At 49.8% G+C, this 23,149-nt stretch overlaps 1 protein-coding gene across 6 annotated transcripts in view; it reads left to right on the plus strand.

Moving 5' to 3' along the window:
• DAAM1 (dishevelled associated activator of morphogenesis 1) overlaps positions 1-23,149 on the plus strand; it is a 77,532-nt gene that overhangs the window by 50,518 nt on the left and 3,865 nt on the right. For 5 of the 6 annotated variants that reach the window (XM_072337789.1, XM_072337788.1, XM_072337793.1 and 2 more), the window contains 21 exons: positions 1,386-1,457; positions 2,202-2,296; positions 3,810-4,143; positions 4,644-4,754; positions 4,866-4,969; positions 5,463-5,529; positions 5,840-5,957; positions 6,079-6,217; positions 6,694-6,752; positions 7,089-7,276; positions 7,579-7,887; positions 7,979-8,086; positions 12,104-12,133; positions 13,344-13,447; positions 15,741-15,825; positions 16,541-16,647; positions 18,330-18,418; positions 18,549-18,717; positions 19,311-19,418; positions 21,439-21,499; positions 22,118-22,249. In XM_072337789.1, coding sequence (XP_072193890.1) covers positions 1,386-1,457; positions 2,202-2,296; positions 3,810-4,143; positions 4,644-4,754; positions 4,866-4,969; positions 5,463-5,529; positions 5,840-5,957; positions 6,079-6,217; positions 6,694-6,752; positions 7,089-7,276; positions 7,579-7,887; positions 7,979-8,086; positions 12,104-12,133; positions 13,344-13,447; positions 15,741-15,825; positions 16,541-16,647; positions 18,330-18,418; positions 18,549-18,717; positions 19,311-19,418; positions 21,439-21,499; positions 22,118-22,249 — 2,589 coding nt within the window. The remainder of the gene's footprint in view (positions 1-1,385; positions 1,458-2,201; positions 2,297-3,809; positions 4,144-4,643; positions 4,755-4,865; positions 4,970-5,462; positions 5,530-5,839; positions 5,958-6,078; positions 6,218-6,693; positions 6,753-7,088; positions 7,277-7,578; positions 7,888-7,978; positions 8,087-12,103; positions 12,134-13,343; positions 13,448-15,740; positions 15,826-16,540; positions 16,648-18,329; positions 18,419-18,548; positions 18,718-19,310; positions 19,419-21,438; positions 21,500-22,117; positions 22,250-23,149) is intronic. The other variant, XM_072337792.1, reaches the window with a different exon arrangement.

The following is a 23,149-nucleotide window of genomic DNA, read 5'->3' on the forward strand; positions in this document are numbered from 1 at the left end:
AGAAAAAGTTTAGAGAAGGTGAATGGAGTGTTTCATTCAAAACTTGTGGTTTTGGCAGGAGAAGGAAGGGCGAGCTGCCCAAACTAATAAAGCAGAGGGCACGGAGGCGTAAATACAGTCTTCTTGTTCAGAAAAAAAATCTTTTCATTTGCTTTAAACTTGACCAGATCTGTGGATAAGCAGCTTTTTTCTCACCCTTGGCACAGTGGGGGAGATGCCGGAGGGGCTGCCACCTGCTCGCTCCTAAACTTCCCCCGTCCCCATCCCAAAACCACACACTGCAAAGCTCACTAATTCTCTCTTGTGTCCTCTTGGCAAGCTGTACCTTGAGACATTCAGATGCACAAACATTTCCCATTTATGCCTCTTGAACCAGAGTAAATATTTTGGACTCCATTGACTTGCAGAAATCAACTGGACTATCAGTAGTCGTCTGCACGCACGGATGTGGGAGCACAAGAGTGCCTTGTCCAGTTCCTTCCCTAGCAAGGAATTGCAGTGTGGGTTAACCCTCGTAGACACCTCCAGCTCCATCTCAAAGTTAGGGATGGATTGTTTCTTCTGGTCCAACCTGAAGGAGATTTATTTATTTTTTATCCTTTTTTTGTTTGGGAAAATGCAGTGGGGAAAAAAGTTGGTCTTGAACTGTTCCTTCAGAATATCTGTACACATCTGCGGTGTTATTAACCTGAGCACGGCTCAGCAGTCTGTTGGTGATGTCCAACAAGAACATGTCAGACCCTCAAAACCTTTGGTGGGTCTCACCAGGTGCAAAGCTTTGTAACTGGGATGACCACACAAGGCTCTGCATCAATCACTGTCATAGATCATGGGCTCAGGGGGGTGTCCTTTGACTGGGGACATTGCCATGTGCTTGTTCCCTCCTAATAACTAATGACCCCCCAGGGGAGCTGTCTGTTTTGTGCTGAGAGATTCTCCTATTGGTGTGTCACAACCCTCCTCCAAGAGTGGAGTCTTGCTCATGTCACATTTATGTAGCCTTCGCAGCTTGTAAAAACTCCTTTTTTCCCCACAAAGCACATTCACTGGGGCTGTACAACTAAAACCTCAAGGGCACAGTAGAGATAGTACAAGAGAAATCTGGGTGTAAGATTTCCAGGCTATTGCAGCATCACTGGGGCAGAGCTCAGTCACAGACAGATGGCATGAAGTACATTGTATATAATTAAGTGCATATTCAATAGATCAGGTAATGTTCTGGAACTATCAGCAGTGAGTTTGGAATACAGAAAATTGAACAGATATTGGTATCGAGTAATGTGAGAGCACGAGGGGACGTCACAGATGGTTGGTTCTAAAGGGCAGGAGACATGAATGCCATGTTTTTTTCTGATCTTTGTCTTGCTTTTCTCCTCTCTCTGCAGGACCAGGAAGAAAATAAAGGGGCCACTAGCTGGCCTGAGTTTTACATTGATCAGCTGAACTCAATGGCTGCTGTAAGTATATCTGCAGTGCTACAGCACTGATGGCAGATTTAAGCCAGGAGAAATGAAGGGAGAGGTTTTGTTGTTCATTGGATGCAGCTCTGAAGTAAAACGTTCTCCAAGGCACAGGGGTCTTCCATTTAGCTCCAAGCCAGAAGGCTGCAGGTCTGAGGGCAAACAGGGATTTTCAGGCTGTTTTTTAAGGAAGCTGTCTGATTGTTTATTGGCAGTGAGGCACCAAGCTGCTGCTGCAAGGAAAGTGAGATCTCTGCTGCTGCCCTGTTTGCTGCTGATCTGGGTGGTGGTTGTGCTGGGTGAAAATGAAATAGAACTGTGGGAAATGCAGTTCCCGTAAGGCAAGGCTGCATGGGGAGATACCCCATTGACCCCAGATGTGACCACAAGATCCTGTCCCATTTGGGCTGCAGGGCATCCCTACAGCCCCCTGTCCCGCTCCCTCCTCCTCCCCACCTACACAGGTGCGCATGGGATGCACAATTACCAGGGGAGGCTAAAAGACCCCACTCTCACACCCCGCACCTCAATTTAGCACCTTTCCCTTGTGGAGTCCCTGTTCACATTGCCTTATTCCCCTGCATCCTCCCAGCCCCATAAGTGTCTCTGCTTTACATCTTTCAGAGTTGGTTTCAGGTCCCAGCTCCATCTCCTGCACTGTGGTTTGGCACATTGGGGTGGTTTATGGTCCCTTTTCTTGTGTCTGCACCTCGTTTCAACTTCACATCTTTCCTTTTGCAGAGGAAATCGCTGATTGCTTTGGAAAAAGAAGATGAGGAGGAGAGAAATAAAACAATAGAAAGTCTGAAGACTGCACTGAGGACGAAACCAATGAGGCAATTATCTTCATTTCCTTGCTTTATAGCTCTGGTTATGGCTTTTGATTTGTGTTCTCCGGCAGAGGAGTTTTATAATAGAAATAGAAATGGGACTAGTGCAGGATGGGGAGGAGACTTGGGACACAAGGGCTCTGAAATTGCATTTGCCTTTTTGAATCACCTCATCGTTTTGCTCCTTTTCTTCGGTCTTTTTAGTTGCATCAGCTCAGAATCTTTCAGATGCCTAAGGTTGAATTCTGATGGGGAAGTGTTTCATTATAACTGCACTGCCCATTGCGGTCGTAGAAGACACAGCTCTTGTTTGCAAATGCATTACACTCCATTTCCATTTCTATTCTGCAGTGGTTCTGGTGGTAGTAATTGGCAAGGAGCTCCCAGGGTTGGCAGTAAGCAGCTGGTTTCCATGAAGCCCAGTACTTGTGGGTGCTGGCTTCTGCCATTCCCAGGTGGCACCCAGCTTTTGTAGTCTGCAGTGAAACTTCTGAGAGTGCTTAGAAGTGCTTTGTGAGTCCATCACACTGAAATCACGGGTTGGTGGTTGGACTAGATGATCTTAGTGGTCTTTCCCATCTTGAATGATTCTGTGAAACTCAGAGGGATGCAGCAAGCTATGTAGAAAACTTCACCTGCTGGACATATTTTGGCTTTCAGAGAAGTGAACAACAAATTTCCTATTGACTTTCCTGGAATAAGATCGGCCTTTCAAGCAGAGCAATCAGCTTTCACTCAGACTGTAATTACCCCTCTTGTTGCTGCATATGAACCCTAGTGGTTATAAATTAAACTCATCCCAGTGCCGGGATGTTTTTTGGCTCACTTGCTGTGCAAACCCACTCCTTTTGCCAAAACAGAATGTACCCGGCCACAGTGGCATCAGGCAAAGAGGCATTTTGGAAACACATGTGCAGTGTGCAGTGAAGGAGGGTGGGTTATGTCTACATACATTGTTGAGTCTGCCTTGGGCACAGCATGCATTTGCAGTCTGCTTGCTGTTTAGCAGCGTTAGAAGTCATCACCAAAATCTAAAATCTCTGCTTAAAAATGTGTGAGATGTGCACAGCTGAGGAGGATGTGGATGGAGAAGCAGCAGGAGGCAGAAGGTCCGGCAGGCGTTGAGGGAGGGAGCGGGCTTGGCTGTTGTTGGGCTTTCTGTGGGTTGGCTGCAGCTGGTGAGAAGACAGCTACACTGTTGGGAAACTTCTTCCTGTTCTCTCCAAAACTGGTCCTGAAGGAGCCGGATCTAAATCTCATGTTGGGTATAGGGGAGGCTTTGCAGCAGCGTGGCTGAACCATGCTAAGTTCATTGCTTCTGATTGGAACGATGGCATTTTGCAACCCTGTTGCTGTGCTCTGGACTGTAGGAGTCCTGCAGGCTTTCTGCTACCCAAAGACCATTGCAAGAAAATATACAGAAAGGCATTCTGGATTTACAAGAACAGACAAGTCAGCCCTATTGGTGAGTGAAGCAGTCGTTTAGCATTTGATTTTAAAACATCCCTCTTCCTGACAGGTTTGTAACCCGATTCATCGACCTGGATGGCTTGTCATGTATTCTGAACTTTCTCAAAAGCATGGACTATGAGACAGCAGAGTCTCGAATACATACCTCGCTCATTGGATGTATAAAAGCACTAATGAACAACTCCCTGGGCCGGGCTCACGTCCTGGCCCATTCGGAGAGCATTAACGTAATCGCTCAGAGTCTGAGCACAGAGAATATTAAGACAAAGGTGGCAGTGCTGGAAATCATGGGCGCTGTGTGCCTGGTTCCCGGCGGCCACAAAAAGGTACTGGAGGCTATGCTGCATTACCAGAAATACGCCAGTGAACGGACTCGTTTTCAGGTGAGTGCCTCTCAAATCGCTTTTTCACTCACACAAAATTTGGATCTGGGTCTGGGCAAACCATCACCCAGCGCTGGGGGAAGAGGGAGCCTCCTCAGAGAGCCCGAATCAGCATTCTTGTCCTTTTCTTCTCCTGGGTATCTGAATGCCACGTATGCATGATTTGCTATGGCCGTGTGAATTTTGATAGCCTGGGAATTACCCCAGACCGGTGCTGTATCTGATGAGAGCCACAGCTGAGCACAGAACGGGAAAAGTAATTTAAGGCAGTTCCCCCCAAGAATGCTTGCTTTCATAGAGTTGTCAGGAGTGAAAGTAAAGCTGCAGTACATCTGGGTGGGCAGATGTTTGCAGGCACAGGTTCTGGATGGGCTGTACTACAGCAAGCAGCAGCTGTTGCTTCAGAAAGTGTCACCAGTGAACTGCTGCGGGAGCTTTGGGACCACCAGGAGTAGATGCTGCTGCCCCTGGGCTGTTAACTTACACTGTACGTTTGACAGACGCTCATCAATGACCTGGACAAGAGCACAGGACGGTATCGGGATGAAGTAAGCCTCAAGACAGCAATCATGTCCTTCATCAACGCGGTCCTGAGCCAGGGGGCAGGCGTGGTGAGCTCTGGGGCTCTTGCACGGGGTGGTCTTTTGGTGGGCTTGGGGCTTTCAAGAAGCTTTTTGAGGAAATGCACCTTGCTGTGTTGACCCTACAACTGTCCCTCACAGGAAAGTCTGGATTTCAGACTCCACCTGAGATATGAATTTCTCATGCTTGGAATCCAGCCAGTCATTGACAAACTAAGAGAGCATGAAAACTCAACCCTAGACCGGTGAGTGGGGGACACGCAGCCCACTGTTATTTTCCGCCTTTCTTTACATGCATGATTTCTGGTTTTTGGACTTGGCCTTTGGGGAAAACCACATGGATCCTGGCTCCTGTTTAGGAAATGCTTTGGTGTCATCAAATTGAGAGTAGGAAAAACCCCATCTCTGCTGCACTCCCACACAGAGCTGAGCTGGGAAGGATCTGCCACCCTGGTAGGATGCTGTCAGTTGTCCTCCTCCTCTTCTCTTCCAAGAGACTCCTAGGAAAGTCTGTAATTACTTTGCCCTCTGTCTTTCTGAATTGGTTTTTCAAGCTGGCAAGAGTGAAGGCAAACATGTGGGGCCCTGGTAGCTCTAGATTGAAGTTCTCATTGGTGTTTCATGTCCTACTTGTCTCTGGACCACTGCCTGCTAGCGAGCTGTTCCAAACTGGCTGCCTTTTATTTACTGTCATGCACATATCCACTTTTAATAGGCTTTTTCTCTTTCTTTCCTCAGGCATTTAGATTTTTTTGAAATGCTTAGAAATGAAGATGAACTGGAATTTGCCAAAAGATTTGAGCTGGTGAGTGTGAACGTTACTGGTGCAGACTGGCAGTTCATTTTAAAGGCACCTTGACATTGCAGTCCATTTTAAAGGCACCTATATAGACCGGAACAAAGTTCTGGCTTTTGGATCAAGTTTGGTGGCTGTAAACCTGCCTCCTGTTGCCCTGCTCTATTGCTTCATCTCTCTTCTCTCCTGGCTGCGGTCCAGTGCTGTTTGACCTTCACTGGGCTCTTGTGGCTTTTCTTTGCACTGGGAGCAGATGGCTTGTAGGGTTGCTTGCTCACTTTGATCCGGAGGCCAGACCACGCTTTGCTCTCTTCTACAGGTTCACATAGACACCAAAAGTGCAACTCAGATGTTTGAGCTGACGAGGAAGAGGCTGACTCACACAGAGGCATACCCGCACTTTATGTCCATCCTGCACCACTGTCTCCAAATGCCTTGTGAGTACGGTGTGAGGGGCAAACACACGTGCTATCAGGGGCTTCACAGCACAGCTCCCCTGCCCAGGGGGCAGCCACATCCCTGCTGCTTCTCTCAGCCTTTCCCCTTCCTCCTATCCAGATAAAAGAAGTGGCAACACCGTCCAGTACTGGCTGCTGCTGGACAGGATCATACAGCAGATTGTCATTCAGAGTGACAAAGGGCAGGACCCCGACGCCACTCCCCTGGAAAACTTCAATATCAAAAATGTAGTCCGGATGTAAGTGCTCATCCACCACTCTTTGGGTTTGCTGCATGAGTTCACTTGTTCAAGAGGGACAGCGGGCAGGATGGCAAGGTTTGGGATTCATCCCTGGCAGAGTTGGATCATTTAGACTTACTCAACAAGACGTGCATGTGAATTAAGCTCAAGCACTGTGTCCTCAGTGAGCTGTTTCCCTTGACTGTCACTGTCACTATGCCTTACTCATCGCTCACTGCTCTCACTGTGATGTTTCTGCTCCTTGACTGGACAAGCCACAGTCCCTGGAGGGGAGCAAGACATGCCAGTGTGCAAACCTCGCAGCCAGGAGCCATGGGAAGGCACAGATGAGGTGTCTGAGATACCAGCATGAGAGCTGCACCCCTCACAGCCCCAGCTCCTCTGCACAGTGCTTCTCAGTCACATTTTTTACTGGCAATGTTTGCTGTCCGCATGAGGGATGTCTCACAGCACTGCTTGTCTCCTGCTTTTAGGTTAGTCAATGAAAATGAAGTTAAACAGTGGAAAGAGCAAGCGGAAAAAATGCGGAAAGGTGAGTGATGGAAAAATGAAAGGCATTAACTCTAAACTGAGCATGCAAAGTAAGCTAGGCAAACAGCATTTACATATTGCACTGAATGGGCTCTGTGTGAGTGCTGAGTCTGTATTGTGCTATAGGGTTTACCAAGGGAGTAGATTCTTGTTTCTTCATGGGGTCTGCAGCACAGAGGCAGCTCTGGTCAGGGTATGGCACACGCTCCCTTCCCTCAGCTACATATGAGGAAAGTGTGCACTGTGGGTTTTATAACTTCACACGCTGCTGGTTGCCACACTGGAGTGTTCATCACATTCAAATGGATTCATGGGCTGGTGTGGGGGGCTGTTTCAGAGCACACCGAGCTTCAGCAGAAGTTGGAGAAGAAGGAGCGGGAGTGTGACGCGAAGGCCCAGGAGAAGGAAGAAATGATGCAGACGCTGAACAAGATGAAGGAGAAGCTGGAAAAGGAGTCCAGTGAGCACAAGCAGGTCAAGCAGCAGGTGGCAGATCTCACAGCGCAGCTCCATGAGATGAGCAGGGTGAGACCCCAGACTTCCTCCCCATTGCTGCCTCATCCCAAATACCCCAGAGTTGCTGAGGAGTGATTTCAGGAGGCCAAGCTGCACAGGGGGCTGAGAAAGGTGCTTGTTTTTAGGGCCACCAAGATGACAATCCCTGGGGATGGGGCTGTCTCACCTCTTTGTCTGCATTTGTCCTCAGCCAAGAGTGCTGAAGGCTCTGTGTGCTCCCTTTGTTGCTCAAATTTTGGCCAAAAACAGAGGTGTTTTTTAAATGGTGCCCTCCCTCTATGTGACCAGTCCCTCCCCTCTTTCTCTCTCAGAGGGCGATCTGTGCTGCTGGCCCTGGAGGACCTCCTTTGCCACCAGGAGCTCCTGGTGGCCCTTTACCTTCTCCAGCTCCAGGATCCCTCCTTCCCCCTCCACCGCCACCCCCGCCACCAGGGGGATGTCCCCCACCACCACCTCCACCACCACCTCCTCCAGGTGGGCCCCCGCCACCTCCTGGTCCCCCACCCCTGGATGGAGTGATGCCCCCCCCAGGAGCACCACTGGGCTTTGCTCTCAAGAAGAAGAACATCCCACAGCCAACGAACGCCCTCAAGTCCTTCAACTGGTCCAAGCTGCCAGAGGTAAGCCAGAGGTTCTTCATCTGCCCTTTCAGAGGGCCTTGTTGCTCTGCAGTAGGACACTCCAACATGCAGCGCTCCCTCTGTCTTTCAGAACAAGCTGGCAGGCACTGTGTGGACCGATATAGATGATGCAAAAGTATTTAAAATCCTGGATCTTGAAGACCTGGAAAGGACGTTCTCTGCCTACCAAAGACAGCAGGTAATGTCTGGCCAGGGCTGTGCGCAGGCATCTGGGACAGACATTGTGATTATGAAGTTGCTTGATGTCACGTGTGGTCTCAGAACACTCCTGCCATTATTTCATTCTAGTGCTTTGATTGCCAGATTTGACTCGATCTGGTTTATCCTCTCATTTGCCTGCTGACGCCTTTGCCTTGAAATGGTAGCTTACAGCTAGATGTGACTGACTTTACCCCTGCCCATGTACCTGACCGCGTGTGCCATGGCATGGGAATGCCTGTGTCAGGATGATGGATCACAAAACAAACAAAAATGACAGGGAGTGTATGAAAATAGCCCCCAGATGTGGCCACGGTTGGGTAATGTTTTTGGATCACTCTTAACAGCCACTGCTTCATGTCTCTGTATTGGGTGGAAAATTTATATCCCTCTCTGGCCAAGAAGGACTAAGCTTTACCCACATCTACCATGGGTGGATCTCTTCTTTTATTTTTGTAGTGAGCCCAGAGCAGTATGTGAGCTTTGAATAAAATGCAAGTCCCAAACCAAAAGAATGATGCTGCAGACAAAAGTCTCTGCTTTTTAGTCTCCTTCTCAAGCAATAAGGCACCAGTTTGGAAGGCATCATAGCACATGAAGAAAGTGAGACACTTGTTTCACCCCCGACAGGAGCATTAGTGCTGACAAGCTGTGAGGTTTTGCAGGAATGCAAGAAAAAAGTGTGAGAGAGAGAGGCTGAAAATGTTATGCTCACCTGGCTGCAGGGTGGGCAGGAGAGGCCAGGCTGTCCTGCAGTGGCCAGGCTTAGACACAGGGATGGGGCTGGGAAGGAGCAGACCCAAACATAATCTTCTTAGACAGTGTGAAAGCTTATTCTCTTCTAGAGGCTAATGGAGGGCAAGATCAGAGTGGATTAAAGCAGGACAGAGATCAAGAGTAACAAACTAGGAGTAGGTGCTGCCCTGGTGTGTTTTGGGAATAGGTGATACAGTACTGGCTATTGCCCCCCATGTTTTTGGAGCTTGATTGACCAGTGCCTCCTGAAGGTGGAAAAGATGAGATGGAAATTCAAAGGAAGTGAGAATAGAAACCTAGCATGTCAGTGGATGGCCTGCCCTTTGGCCAGGGTCAGAGAGTTACCTGATGTGCTGCCAATTACTGCCTGGCAGAAATCTGAACATTATTTGACTTGACTGAGGTCCTGCTGAGTGAGGTGGCCGGTTAGTTCGGGCTGATGCTGCAGGGAGATCTGTGGCATGGGTTTGTGTCCCAGATGGGATAAGCACTGAAAAGGAGCTGAACATGGGAGCCAGAGATAGGATAGAACTGGCAGATGTTCTCATGTGTGACAGTATCTGGAAGGGAAATGGGGAAAGAGAGGGGAAGTGTTACCTGTGAGGTGCTGCTGTGGCTAGAATCCAGCTGCTGCCAGTCCCATCCATGGGAGCACGACACATAAATTCTTGGTGGCCAAATAAAGCCTCTTAGTAGCACTGTCCTGTGCAAGTGGATCTCTGTGACAATGTCCCCAGTACCAAACGTGTCCTCACCCACCTGTGAGTCCCCAGGGTGCTCATGGGGTAGGTGGGGCCCATGGAAGTGCCCAGTTTTCCCACAATGACAGGGCCTTGTTCACTCCAACACCTCCTGAGCATGCGAAGCTGTGCTGTTGAGATGAAAAATGCAGCTCTCTGAGGCAGTTTCATTCTTCTCTTATTGGATTGTGTACCTGGGAATGGTGGCCAAAAATTTTGTAAATGCTTCTTACTTTTTACCACCACTACAAAGTTTTGGTATCTGGAGGGTCTCTGCTTGTTGGCACTGGAACTGGTTGCCCAGGGAACTGTGAGTGCCTCCATCTCTGGAGGTTCCCAAGGCCATGGATGGGGCCCTGGGCAGCTCACTCTATCTGGCGGGGGGCAACCAGCCCACAGAAGGGGGTCAGAACTATATGAACTTTAAGGTCCTTTCTAATCCAAGGCATTCTGTGATTCTATGGATAGGAGCTGTGATTGTGCCTCATCACTATGGCCAATAAGTGCAGTGAGAACTACCTGAACTGTTGGGCAAGGATGATAAAAACTGATGTCCTGATAGCTCACAGCTTACCCTTTGTTGTAGGAGAGGTGGCTCTGTTACAGATGAGACTTGGCTACTTGTGTTGCTGTAGTGACTAGAAATCCCCATCTGAGTAGCACACAGACTTAATTACGTTCTTAGTTTTAAGCATCTCCTTGAATGCTTTTCCCACGTCCCAGGCTGGGACATACAAAAAGGCTCTGCAGGGAACTCTGCAGCTCTTGGAAAAGGGCCCTTCCCCACCAAGTACCCTGGGATCCACCCCTGGGAGCATCCCCACCCTATGCTGGCAGACCAGGGTCAGTTGTCCAGGGCTACCAGGAGGGCAGCTCCCTCCCAGCTCCGTGGCAGCCACCAGCCTGCATCCTCCTGTTGTGGGGCTCTGGAAGCATCCCCTGCCCCTAGGACTGTGTATCAGCACTTACCAACCTTGAAAGATACAGAAGGAAAACACACAGGGCCATCACAGATCGTTGTGTCGAACACCTTTACTACCCCTGCTGATCCATGGAGTCCAATTCTGCCTTAGCAGCAGCCTCAGGTCTGGCTCAGTCATAGGGCTGCATTTTTCATCACGTCTCTTTGAAATACAGCAATAGCAGCTTGGGTATCTTTATTTAGGGCTGTCGGTCCCCCTTTCCTTGCAAAGCCGCTGCCGAAGGAAGCCCTGGCACCTCCGCTGAGTGGCTGGGATGCTCAGCAAAGGGTTGGTTCCTTCTTTTCTTGGCTGATGTTTCCTTGTCTCCCAGCACGTTTTGTTCTGCTTCTCGGCTGCAGCGTTATTTTTTCACGCTCCAGGAAAGCTTCACACGTTGTTGTTGTATGTCTCGAACCTTTGCTGGGAACCATTTGCATACTGTAAACCACGGGGAGAGAGGGCTCAGACTCGGGCTCAACCTCCTGCCAGGCACCCGTGGTCAAACCTGGGATGTTTTGTGTTGTCAACAGAGCCATTTCCCATTCTCCCACCAAACCAAACCCACGCACAGTTCCTGGGCTGATAAAGTGCTGGCAGCTGGTCAAGGAAAAACCTGCGTCACCTCCGACTGGAGGGGTGGGAGGAAGAGCTCTTGTAAATGAACTGCATTGGGAGCCTCCCTCCCTCCCTGCAGCTGACCTCTGGCCACTGCGTGCCTTCTTTTTAGAGATAAACCAACAGCACTCAACACACGCAACAAACTACTTACGCACCTTTGCAGTCTCCCTCCCCATCGCAGTTCTGCTGGACCTTGAGCCAAGCCAAAAGAAAAAACAACAACACACACACACACACGTACAAAAAAAGGATGCAGCCCAGCAAACCAGGAGGGGAAACTCCCTTGTGTGTGTGTGTGTGGTCTCATGGTAGCGGCTTTGCTGCACGTGCTTCCAGCCTGCTGAGCGGGGCTGTAGGGTCCTGGGAAGGGCGAAGTGCAGGCTGGGCACTGGGGGAGCATCCCTGCAGGAGGACAAGTCGAGGGGAAACGTGTTGCCATGGCGAATGGTAAAGTTTTGCTGCGGCAAGATTTGCTCCGGGATGAGAATCTCGTTATTTCCACTTGAAAGCCCTGTTTTTCCTGGCAGTCGTGATGACATTTCATCCTCTCAGATTCACAAAAACCAGCAATTTTCTTCCCTGGCACGGCGAGCTGAGCGGTGCTGCGTGGGGCCGGCACTGGTGGCAGGGCTTGGCTGCGTGTCCCCAGCATCCTAGCGCCAAAGCACCTTGGTGTGACCCATCCATGCAACATCCCCCCTTCCTTCCCTCCTCCTCCTCCTCTGCATCCCTTCATCCCCACCACTCTCCCACCCTCCCTTTTTTGGCACTGGCCGACCCCAAGCGCTTTCCCCCTTTCTGCCCATCCCTCTGTGTGACACCCTTCCCTTGACCGTGCTTTGATTCCTTTGGGTTTTGCCAAGATCACTGAATTGCATGTGTTTTTTACTGCCTTTTTCCATGCTTCTGCTATGGCTGTAGGACTTCTTTGTGAGCAGTAACTCCCGGCAGGTAAGTGAGCATCTGCAGTGTCAGAGCGGTGAGGGCTGGGAACATGCATGCTGTGGGTCACAGTTGTATCGTAGAGTCATGGAGTCATTGGAGTTGGAAGGGACCTTTAAAGACCATCTGTTCCATGGCCATGAACAGTAGCACCTACAGCTCCATCAGGTGCTCAGAGCCCCATCCAGCCTGACCTTTATGCAGGGAAACCAAGCATTGCTGGGAGGCCCTGCCCAGAGGCTCCCTTAAAGATTGAGATGAAGAAGCTTGTACCTACAGGAGGAGCTCAGCAGGGCTCTGCACCACTTACCCCAGCAGTTTCCTGTTCTTTATAGGTGTTCTTTTAATTCATGCAAGAAAAAAGAGTAAAAAGTGAAGTTTTCTTTGCTTGTTTTCTACCCAGAGAGCGGTTGTTCTATCTCTGAAACATTCAGTGCTCATCTGCAGCACGTGGCACCTCGCAGCTCTGGGTTATGTTGTCCCAGCAGGGTTGAATAGCCAGGTTTTAATTTCTTAACCTTACTAAACATGTCACGCGGTCAATTAAAACTGTGCTCAACCTGAGCTCCTCAGTCAACCCTGTGAGATCTCTGTTAGCTTTATCTGCCCATCCGTGTGCAGCCACAGCACTGTGCATTGCTGGTCGTTGGAAGGTAACAGCCGCTGAGGAAATTCAGGTGCTCATACCGCAGGGATTTGTGCTTTCAAATCCCTTGTTTTGGAAGCATTTCCCTGAAAGAGCCTGAAATGCTGCAGGTTGCATTTGGAAGTCTGGTAGCTTTTGTTGGAAGATCTGCTGTTGGGTCTGGTGTGCGAAGGGTGGCTGCAAATGGCCGGAGAACAGGACAGCAGCGGTCATGACTGTGTGCAGCCGCCCGTAATGAAGTATTTCATGCGAGGGCTGAACAAAGTATCACAAATATGTATGCTAAGAAAGCCCTGCTTTATTTATTCAGCAGCGCTTTTGCGTTTGCAGATTCTTAAATCTTCCCTGTCTGAGAAAATATTTACATTTCTAACCAGTGGCTTCAAAGCCCGCGCTGCTTTATGAAGCGACTTACTGTATTTCAGTTGCAGGCTATGGGTTTTACCCGTAACCCATGGTGACACTCTTGATTAATGGGGGCCCGCTGTGCATTGCAGTGCTATGTGCTGAGAGTACTAAATGCCTTCTCCATGCTTTTTTTTTTTTTCTTTTTTCTCCCTATTATTTTCGCAGAAGGAAGATGCTATTGATGACACGTTGAGTTCCCGGCACAAAGTCAAGGAGCTCTCAGTCATAGATGGACGGAGAGCTCAGAACTGCAACATCCTTCTCTCCAGGTATGGCTGATGTGGAGGCCAGGGGTGTCGTGCTCCAGCCTGGGGGTGCTACACATCCATGGGGGGGCAGCTGCAGCTGTAGCCATACACCTTCCATTGCAGGGGAGCATGAGACAGGAAGATTAGCATTGCTTCTAGGGATTTCCTTATTTCCTCAAATGCAGTAGTCAGAACAACAGGGATTACAGTGAAAGTGGAGCTTAGAGCAGCATGTGGATGAGTGCATCCATATCAGCAATATACTAGAGAGCAAAGCAGCAGGACCAGGGTTGCTCCCCTGCATTGCATGCAATCAGAACAGGTTCAGGTTAATTCAGCAAATGTTTGTGCACACAAACACACAAACAGCCCCCTTGGCATGAAGGGGAGCTACTCAAGCACTTAACTGCAGGGGCATTGGAGACACCTCTCTGAGTAAAGGTCTTCGTATGCCATCACCAGCCCGTCTTTATCTTCTAGTGATGGCTGGAAATGAGTTGTCATTAATTCATCCAACAGGAATGAGCACTGCCTGTCTGCCCTGCCCTTTGGGTCCCTCCTTGGAAGACCAGCAAGCAGGGTGTGGGGCTGTATGATTTTTCCCAGCATCATGATTTCTAAGCACTGATATATTTAGCAACATAAATACATAACATGCCAAGGAGGAGTGGGCTTTCAGCTGATCTAGACCTGCTCTCCTCCAGCAGTTTGCAACCATCTGGGCTCCTCAGCCCTGGAGATGCTGTGGGGTCCATCCTGTGCTGCCTGCACCCAGGGACCTCTGCAGGCTCAGCTCAGCCCCTGCATCTCCAGCAGACTGTCTAGCAAGCCCTGTGACCATCTGAGCAAGACAGAGCAGCAGATCTGTGCTCTGCTGCTGCAGAAGGCTGGGTGTTGTAGAAGCGAGCCGCCTTTCACATGTGAAAGGACCTGCAGGCTTGGCCCCTTGTTTAACCCAGACATTTGTAAGCTAAACAGCTATTGTCTGGCTTGCAGCGTGGAAAGATTACGGCCAGTGAGATACTTTATCTCTCTCTGTAGATTTATTTTTTTGCCTGCTTCCCTTGCTTTGGGAGAAATTACTGCACAGTGAGATCACTGCATTTTCCTTCAGCTTGTAATGCAGCACAAGAATATTTTTAACATTTGCTTTTTCCCTCTTTTTTAAGAACACTCCAGCAATGCCGACATCGGTGCATTGCAGCATCTTGCTCAGTGAAACCCTGCCTTTGCTTTTGCTCTGGGTGTACACGTGTGTATTTTTAGTGTGCTGCCTTCTGCAAGATGCAAATCAGGGCTTTGCTCCATCCCTTTCTGAGCGTGCTGGCGGTGAATGGCTCGTCTGATTCCTCTCCCCAGCGAGGCAGTGTGGAGCATTTTTCTCAAATGAATGTGGCTTTTCAGGAAGGCGCGTCCCCTTCCAGGCCGAATTTGTTTTTCCCCTTCACACTTATTACATCCTTCGCCGGACCCTACAAAAGCCACGCAAGCAAGCTCGGGCCGGCGGGCTGTCACTTTGCATCGCCGAGCTGCTGGCCTTAAATCCCTGTGACAGCAAGCACCGTGACCCCGTTCCTCTCAGACGGCTCGCGTTCGACAGCTGCTGCCAACAATGATAATTATTGTGGTTATAGATAAGCTTCTAGCTTTCCCTGGCCCCTTTCCCATCACGTTGTCTGAGAAGCTGTTCTCTTCTGGCGCCCTGTGATTGCTCTCTGCCGATCCTGAAGCAGCCTCTTGTTCTTGGCGTGGTGTTTTGATGATTTCTGAGAAAAGTTTGCTCAGCCCTTTTATTGTGTGTCTCTGCGTTATTATTGGGTTTGCTTTTAATGAGCAGGGCTTAAAAAGGCACGCTCGCCGTTCGGCACATACCCAGAGACTCAGAAGATAGCCGGGTCTGTGACGGCAGTGCTTGGCCCAAAGCTCCTGCAGAGGTCAGAGGGAAGAAGGGGCTCACCTTCTTTTGCACTGAGATTGTTTAATCAACTGCATTGCAAAAACATGAGGAAAAATATTGGTGCTATTGCAATCCCAGTCCTCACAGGGAGTGGTCACACAGATTGCTGCAGATCTATTGAACTGTGATTGATGGATGCTCAGCTCAGGAGGAAGTGTGGGTGTCCTTCTATCAATTGCCTCAGCTTGCTTCCCCAGATTTTAGGTTCCTTTCTCTTTCTTCTTAGAGGGAGACTCCATGTGAAAGAGGTTGGGAGGGGTGGTGGACCACATGAACCTGGCCATGCTGATGGGTGGCTGAGGACACACTCCTCAATCTGTCCCATTATTAATCCTCCTTCTCCCTCTTTTCCCCTAGGCTGAAGCTTTCGAATGAGGAGATCAAACGAGCCATTTTGACGATGGACGAGCAGGAGGACCTCCCAAAAGACATGTTGGAGCAGGTGGGCAGTGCATCCCGCACTCCTCCTGGTTGGCATCATGCCTTATAATGAGGCCGTATATAGAGTTTGGGATCAAGCTGTAGCTCTGAGACGTGTTAGGCCCCAAATGATTTGACAGCTTCGTGTTGAGAACCATCCAAAGGGTTGTTGGAAAATCAGGAATGAAGGCAGCTAGGTTGTAGCATTGGCACTGAGGGCAGAATAGCCCTTCTGTTATGTGCTGGTACCTGGGTCTGACTGGGACCCAGTGCTGAGCTATTTGGTGGCCAAAGATTGAAGTTTGTGCTTTGATGGGGGTTATTTCTGAAAGCTTTCTGAGCATTTTAGTGGTACTCAAAAAAAGGAATTCAGCTTTTCACCCCCTCTGGGTACCTTTAGAAGCATTTTATTCACCTGTCCAAACTTTCTGCCTGCAGTAATGTGGAGTTTCAGTGAGAGCCTCACATATCTAGTTTGGCAGATCTGATGTGGAAACCTTGATGTAGACCTAGCATATCTGTTGTAAAGTCAGAGTGGTGGCAGGGCAGAAGCAAGAGATGCCAATGTGATGTGGCAGAGGGAGGAAGGACAAAGGGACAGCTGGAATGTACTTATTTCATAGATCACCATGCAGATCAAAAAGGCAGGAGATTCAAGTGACTAAATCATTGCTTTGTTCATGAAAAACTTCAGAGCTGTGCATGGATCTCATGTCTACAACTGTGCTTCCCCGTAGCTCCTGAAGTTTGTTCCAGAAAAGGGTGACATTGACCTGCTGGAAGAACATAAGCACGAACTGGACCGCATGGCCAAGGCTGACCGGTTCCTCTTCGAAATGAGCAGGTGAGCTGACCCATGGGATGTTATGGAGCCTGGATGGGCAATAGGCCCTGCTTGCTGTTTATCACATCAAGGAACATGGGTAGATGGATGGGAGGGCAGGCGAGGTGCTCCTATCCATAAGGATCACTCACGATGCTGCATGTTCCAGATCAGGGCTGTGCATCCCAGAAAGCAGCAGCAGACAGAGCAGGGGATGGGGAGATGAGTCTCACTGAGCATCTCCCAACACACTTACCCTCCTGCCTGGGGAAGAAAAGCTCAGTCTGGCACAGCTGTGCAGAAGGGTCCATTGTCTGCATCATGCTCCAGGTGGGAAGTGCTGCTTGAACGACAACAGTGCCATTGCAATGCTCCTTCCCCCCCTGCACTATCCTAGTGAATACAGAGGACTGATATATGTAAATTTTGCCCTGCTGTATAGATAAGTTCCACTCGTTACCTTCAGGAATGACTCGTCCCCAAGGCTCCTGAGAATAAATGAGACAGAGAGGAAATGTCATTTCTTCCTGATCCTGGCAGCAATCATTTATGCCTTACAGGTCTTCAGGGACCTTATCTTTTGCATGCACATCCTCCAGGGGTTCTGGTTTAAAATCCTGAAGCTCGTTATTTAACTCCAACTGAGTACTGAGCTCTTTGAAATCTTCTCCGAGGAGTTTCTTAGCTGCACTTCGAGCCACTTGTTTGAAAAGTCAGAGAGTTTTGCAAAATGCGACTTCATTCCAGCAGATCAAAAATAGAAACGCTCCTGTTCTCCCTGAGAAATGCACTGAAGAACACCACGGCAATGCACTGTGGGGTTGCTGAGTGTCAAAAGCAGACAGGACAGAGCTGTTCAGAACCAAGCCCTCGGGGCTGAAAGATGGAATTAGCCTTCCTTTTGCGGGTTACCTTTCTTTCTCCTGCTAAAATGTTGCTCCTATGCCTTCATCTCTTGGAAGCACAATGTACTGATGCAAATATTTTCCTTGATTTCATGCATAGCTCTTTAATTTGCCCTGCGGTCTGTAACCAAGTGTGATGTCTGTGTCACTTCTGATCAGTACGTCAGCCTACCCTGTGGCCTTGGCTGTGAACACATCTCCCATGGGTCCTGGTCTGAGTGACTCAAATCAGGCTGCCATTTGCATACAAGTGAGATCTTGTTTAGCCTAAACACAACTGACATGGGCAGAGCCATTCCCAAATTGCCCAGGAAAGGGTTGGGTTGGGATGTATTGGTGGCTGTGCTGCCCAGGTCCAGGGGGACACTGTCACTTGGGGCATCTGAAGGTCAGATCTCATTAGCACTGGTAGCTGATGCGTCTGTCTCCAGCCACAGCTCACTGCAAAGCCGCTGGGAGCCCACATCTCATCAGCATGTCTGCCCAGGAGTGGTCATAAATTAACTGATTATTCATAGCAATAGAATGTACAAATGCACTTGTTGAACCTGCTGTGTTCAGGATAGCTTACACATGTGCTTAAGAACCCATCAGCATCTGCCCAATGATGGCTGTAGCTTCAGTTGTCATTTCTTTTTCCAACCAGCATAGGTTCCGGGGGAAATGCAGTCATTGCTTTTTAATCACCGTGGCTCAGGCGTGCTTTGTAAGCCCGGCTGTGAACAGCTGGGCAGCAGAGCTCTGCCTGGAGCAAGCAAAGCTCAGCCTGCACCTCTCTTTCTTTCTTTTTCCTGGCAGGATAAACCATTATCAGCAAAGGCTGCAGTCCCTCTACTTCAAGAAGAAGTTTGCAGAGAGAGTTGCAGAAGTCAAACCCAAGGTGGAAGGCAAGTGACTGCATCCGCTGACTGCTTCTGGTGGAGATGGCAGGGATGGAGGGAGCACTGCAGGGCAGGGGACTGATGCGGTGCAGGTGCTGTGGCTTGCAGGTGACATCCTGCACCTCTCTCCTTGCAGCCATCCGTGCTGGCTCCAAGGCAGTGCTGCAGAGCAGCAGCCTGCAGCAGCTGCTGGAGGTGGTCCTGGCCTTCGGGAACTACATGAACAAAGGACAGAGGGGAAACGCCTTCGGGTTTAAGATCTCCAGCCTGAACAAGATCGCGGACACAAAGTCCAGCATTGACAAGTGAGCATCCCCTGCCCTCTTCCTCAGTAGTTCCTATGGGCTCCAGCATTGCTGGAATGGCACATCCCCCAGCACAAGCATTCTGGATCACAGAAAGTTTAGAGGGAACCGAGCTGCAGTCAGCATGGAGATGGGTGGGGGCTTTCTTTTCTAGGCTACTCAATGCCAGTCAAGGCTGGTGTGGAGCATCATTCTCCAAGAGAAGCCAGAGGAGGGATCTTTATGCTGGTCTCTGTGGGAAACTCCTGTGCAGCCACCCCAAGCTGAGGCAGCCCTTGCGGTGTTCATTCACCCTCTGAGCTTTGTGTACAGGGAGAGAGGAGCTGGGTCAGATCCCAAACCTGCCCAGCCTTTACCAGGCAGCAGAGATGATGGAGGAAGGGGCGGTGACATTCAGGCACCTCCAGTGGATCCCTCCCTCTTGATGCAGGGACCAGGCTGCTCTGCACCATGGCTATGGTGGGACAGACCCGGCCCACATCCCCTGCTCTGCGATCCAGACAGTGGGCGGCGTTGTTGCAGGGATTCCAAAGCAGTTGTGAGGATTGGGATTTCACCAGCACCACGCTAACCTCGCTGTTCCTTTCTCCTAGGAACATTACTCTCCTGCACTATCTCATCACTATTGTTGAAAAGAAATATCCCAAAGTCCTCCGTCTGCACGAGGAGCTGCGAGACATCCCGCAGGCAGCCAAAGTCAAGTAAGCAGGGATTAGAGTGGGTTACATGGGGCTGTGGGGTTGCACCTCCTCATGCTTCGGCCTGCTTTTCTGTATCACACTCCCACAGCCCTGCACCCACAGGGACAGAAGCACAAAGTCGGTGCTGCAGCAAGCATCACCTTGTGGCTTTAAATCCCAGTCCCTGCAGCTAAAGGGTGGTGAGCCTCTGGCTGCGAGGGAGGAGAGCTGCTTACGGCAGCCGTTTCCTGCTGTTATCTCACCGCAGAAGCATTTAATTAATTTCTAATGGTACGTCAAGTAATCTGGTAGGAAGCGGTTGCGGTGTGGCTGCAGATAAAAGGCAGCTCTTTATCTGGGTGCAGCGGGGAGGCTTTGCTGTGTGGGGCACCAGCTAGAGGGGCTTGGTACCCTCTGGGTCCAGCACAACTGCCTCCATCATGGAGCTTTTGATGCCTATAATGCACATGGGGAGCCTGCACACTCATGGAGTGGGCTGCTGCAGTCTGGAGAGGCCCCATCCAGCAAAGCCCCTTAAGCACGTGCTTAGCGTTAAGTGCAGGAGGAATCTGCTGTTGCTCTGCAAAGCCCTCAAGTATGCGCTTAAGTCCCTCTGAAATCAATGGGGCTCTGTTTTGGTCTTAAAGTTGAGCAGGAGCTTACGTACTGTGCTGCTGTGGGGATCTGAGCCTGTGACAGGGAGTCAGAGATTATACATTTCTGCGAGCAGCACTCGTGTGCCTGAGAGCATTCGCCTACATAATCTGTGGACACAGAGAAGGCCTTAAACTGCCCCTTTTTAGAGATGAGACAGCAAATAACACATGGAGCTCGCAGGTCTTTTTAAGTTTCAGTGCTCTTAAGGGTGGATTCTCTATAGAAGCAGGTACAAAGCATTTGGGGTGATGAGCATCCTCGCATTTAAAGCACACAATAATTTTCCGTTGCAGGGGTTGGGCCGAACACCTGGGCAGGGAGGAGTGGGTGGCTGCTGTGATGCAGGCATCGCTCCCTGCCTGCTGCCTGCAGGCTGCTTTCTCATGCTCTGCAGCTGTTGTACAGATACACGTATGGGAAAGAAAGCGTCTACAGAGAGACCTTTTTCCCTGAACTTTATCAGTTTTGTGCTAAACTGGACACCACGTGTCATGGTTGGGTTCAGTCCAATCTAGAGCAAAACCAAAAAGTTTCTGAATCTCTGGGAAACCCAACATTCCCCCCAGCCCTGCAGCTGTGAAGGAAAATTGCCGCCTCTGTCAACCCCACCACTACTAATGAACTGCTAGAGCACGGGGCTCCCAGAACTTCATTTTCCCAGACTTAGACCTGCCAGGAACGCTTGCCCCATGACACAGGGAAGGCACCCCTGGAAAGGCTTCAAGCCTGTGGTCATCGAGTCTTTGTGAGAAAGCTCCTGATCAGTTCTATGGGAGAAGCCCATAAGTGCTCAATCTCGGCACACTGGGGACTCGAGTCTTGTGTAAACAGCCTCAGCGCCAGTCATGATCATTTATTTTTATTTCTCTATATTTGGGTTGCCTCCCCTTAGGAAAAGCTTTTTCTGTTAAGGAGTGCTGCTCCAGTCCTTTGGGTGGGAAGGATGCCTTGTGTGGAATTCACCTCATCATTATTGCTGCAAACAACTGTCCACTGTGCAATAGGACAGTTATATTCTGCTGATACAGAGAGCTGGGAGCAGGCAAGGACAGCAGCCTTACCATCACTAAGGACAGGGATGAGGAGTGCTCCTTCCTCCATCCCACTGCTGCCTGCTCTGGGATTTTTAGCGCATTCCCTTTGATTACAAGCACAGAGAAGTGCTCTGCTTTCAAGCAAGCATCAGCAGCCGCTTTCAGATAGGCAGCTGCCTTTGCTTAGAGGCTGTCAGGATGATTTGCTGTTCAGCACATGCCAGCCTGCAAACAGGAGGCAGTGTGTGCAGCACTGGGGTCTGTTCAGTGGAAAAGCACAGTTGTGTTGGTGGGAGAGCTGGAAAATGTGCTGGAGAAGTTGAAAACTGACATCCTGCCATTTCCAACAGCATGACTGAGCTGGAGAAAGAAATCAACACACTGAGGAGTGGCCTGAGAGCAGTGGAGACTGTAAGTATTATTTAAATCAAACGTAGTCCAGCCTGGCTTCCAGCACCAGGGCATCCCTCTGCAGGGATGGAGGCGAGGGAGCAAACAAAGCTGCCTTACTGTATTTTCTGGAGATCTTCTGCTCTTCCCTTCCTGTCCTGTACATGCACCTGTCCTCCTAGGGCTGTTGGGGCACTTAATCTACTGTATGTTGGTTGGGCACATGCATGGGTTATATCTGACACACCGGAGGAAGTTAAGTGTAGTGCCCATGGAGCAGGACCTGTAATGTGCTGCGGTTTGTCCTTGGCTGTAAAACCTCAGAGGACAAGGGCTCAGGTTGGGCAGCTCATCTGGAGTGGTGAAGAAGTGAAGGTATCCTTAAGGACTCTCTGTCTTGCTAATTGCTGCTTTCAGCATCTTTCCCAGAGGATTTGGTCTCAGAAGCATAGCGTGGCTATGATATCATAAAATGGGGTAATCCAAGGTCTCCTGCATTGCAAGAGGGAGCAGTGGTGCAGTGCAACACTGACATGGGCACAAACCCAGCAGCACTGACAGGGACCAGTGATGTTTGTGTCCCTCATTGAATTCTGACTGGATTTATGTTTTTGTTTGTTTATTGTTTGTTTCCCAAAGGAGCTGGACTTCCAGAAGTCTCAAGTTCAGCAAACGGGAGACAAGTTTGTGTCTGTTGTCAGCCAGTTCATCACTCTAGCCAGCTTCAGCTTCTCAGATGTTGAAGATCTTCTGGCAGAAGCAAAAGAACTGGTAAGGTCATCAATGCCCTTGAGATCTGACCTGGGCAGTGTTTCATCCCCTCCTCCAGCCAGCAGAGGAGGAACAGCCCTGACCTTCCCAGAGCATTTGCTTTGTGTGACATCTCAAATATCCCCCAGGAGGTCACACAGATGTGAGGTAGGGTGAGTGTCCTGCTGAGACCCTGACATGAGGAAAACTGCACTGCTCCTTGTGTTTTATTCAGAGTGGGTGGTAGATGGATGGCACATCCCTGTCTGTCCCCAGGGCTTTATTCCTGCTCCACAACCCAATGTGCCACAGGATCACAGGTCAGGCCAGCAGACACGAGACATGGTGTACAGCACCTTGAGATACCTGTCTGTCTGTTGGAAGGGCATGGGAGGGGCTAGCCTTGGGAGAGTTGTATCCATCAGAGGAGGGGACAGAGACTGAAGCCAGCTTCAGACCTGCTTAGAGATGCTGCTTTAAAGGCTCAGTTTCCCCAGAGCAGTGCTTTAATTGAGTGCTCTACAGCCACGTGACTTCTTGTGTTATCGTCCTCTCTTCCCAACAGACTGGCTTAAATCTGAGCAAATCAGTAGCCATTGGCTGACATCTGTGATACCCAAGCTCTTTGCTTCCCTTCTTTCAGCAAAGGCACATACAGCTGGTTTCTGTATCTTGCCAGAACTATCTTCCAGTATCTCCTCTCTGACTTGAACCAGCAAGGAGATAGTTCAGATCAGAATCGAACACACAGCAGTCCCATCCTTATCCCATTGCATAAGCAACCTCTCCAAAGGCTCAAGTTACCAAATGCCACCACCTCCTTCTCCCTGGTTATACTGATGTCAGTCTGACACTGTCCTTGTCCATCCACCTGTGCTGGGGCGTTATGAGTGACCATAGTCCTCCCGAAGTCATGCCTAA

The sequence above is a fragment of the Excalfactoria chinensis genome, chromosome 5, assembly GCF_039878825.1.
Source record: "Excalfactoria chinensis isolate bCotChi1 chromosome 5, bCotChi1.hap2, whole genome shotgun sequence".
NCBI classification, from domain to species: Eukaryota; Metazoa; Chordata; class Aves; order Galliformes; family Phasianidae; genus Excalfactoria; species Excalfactoria chinensis.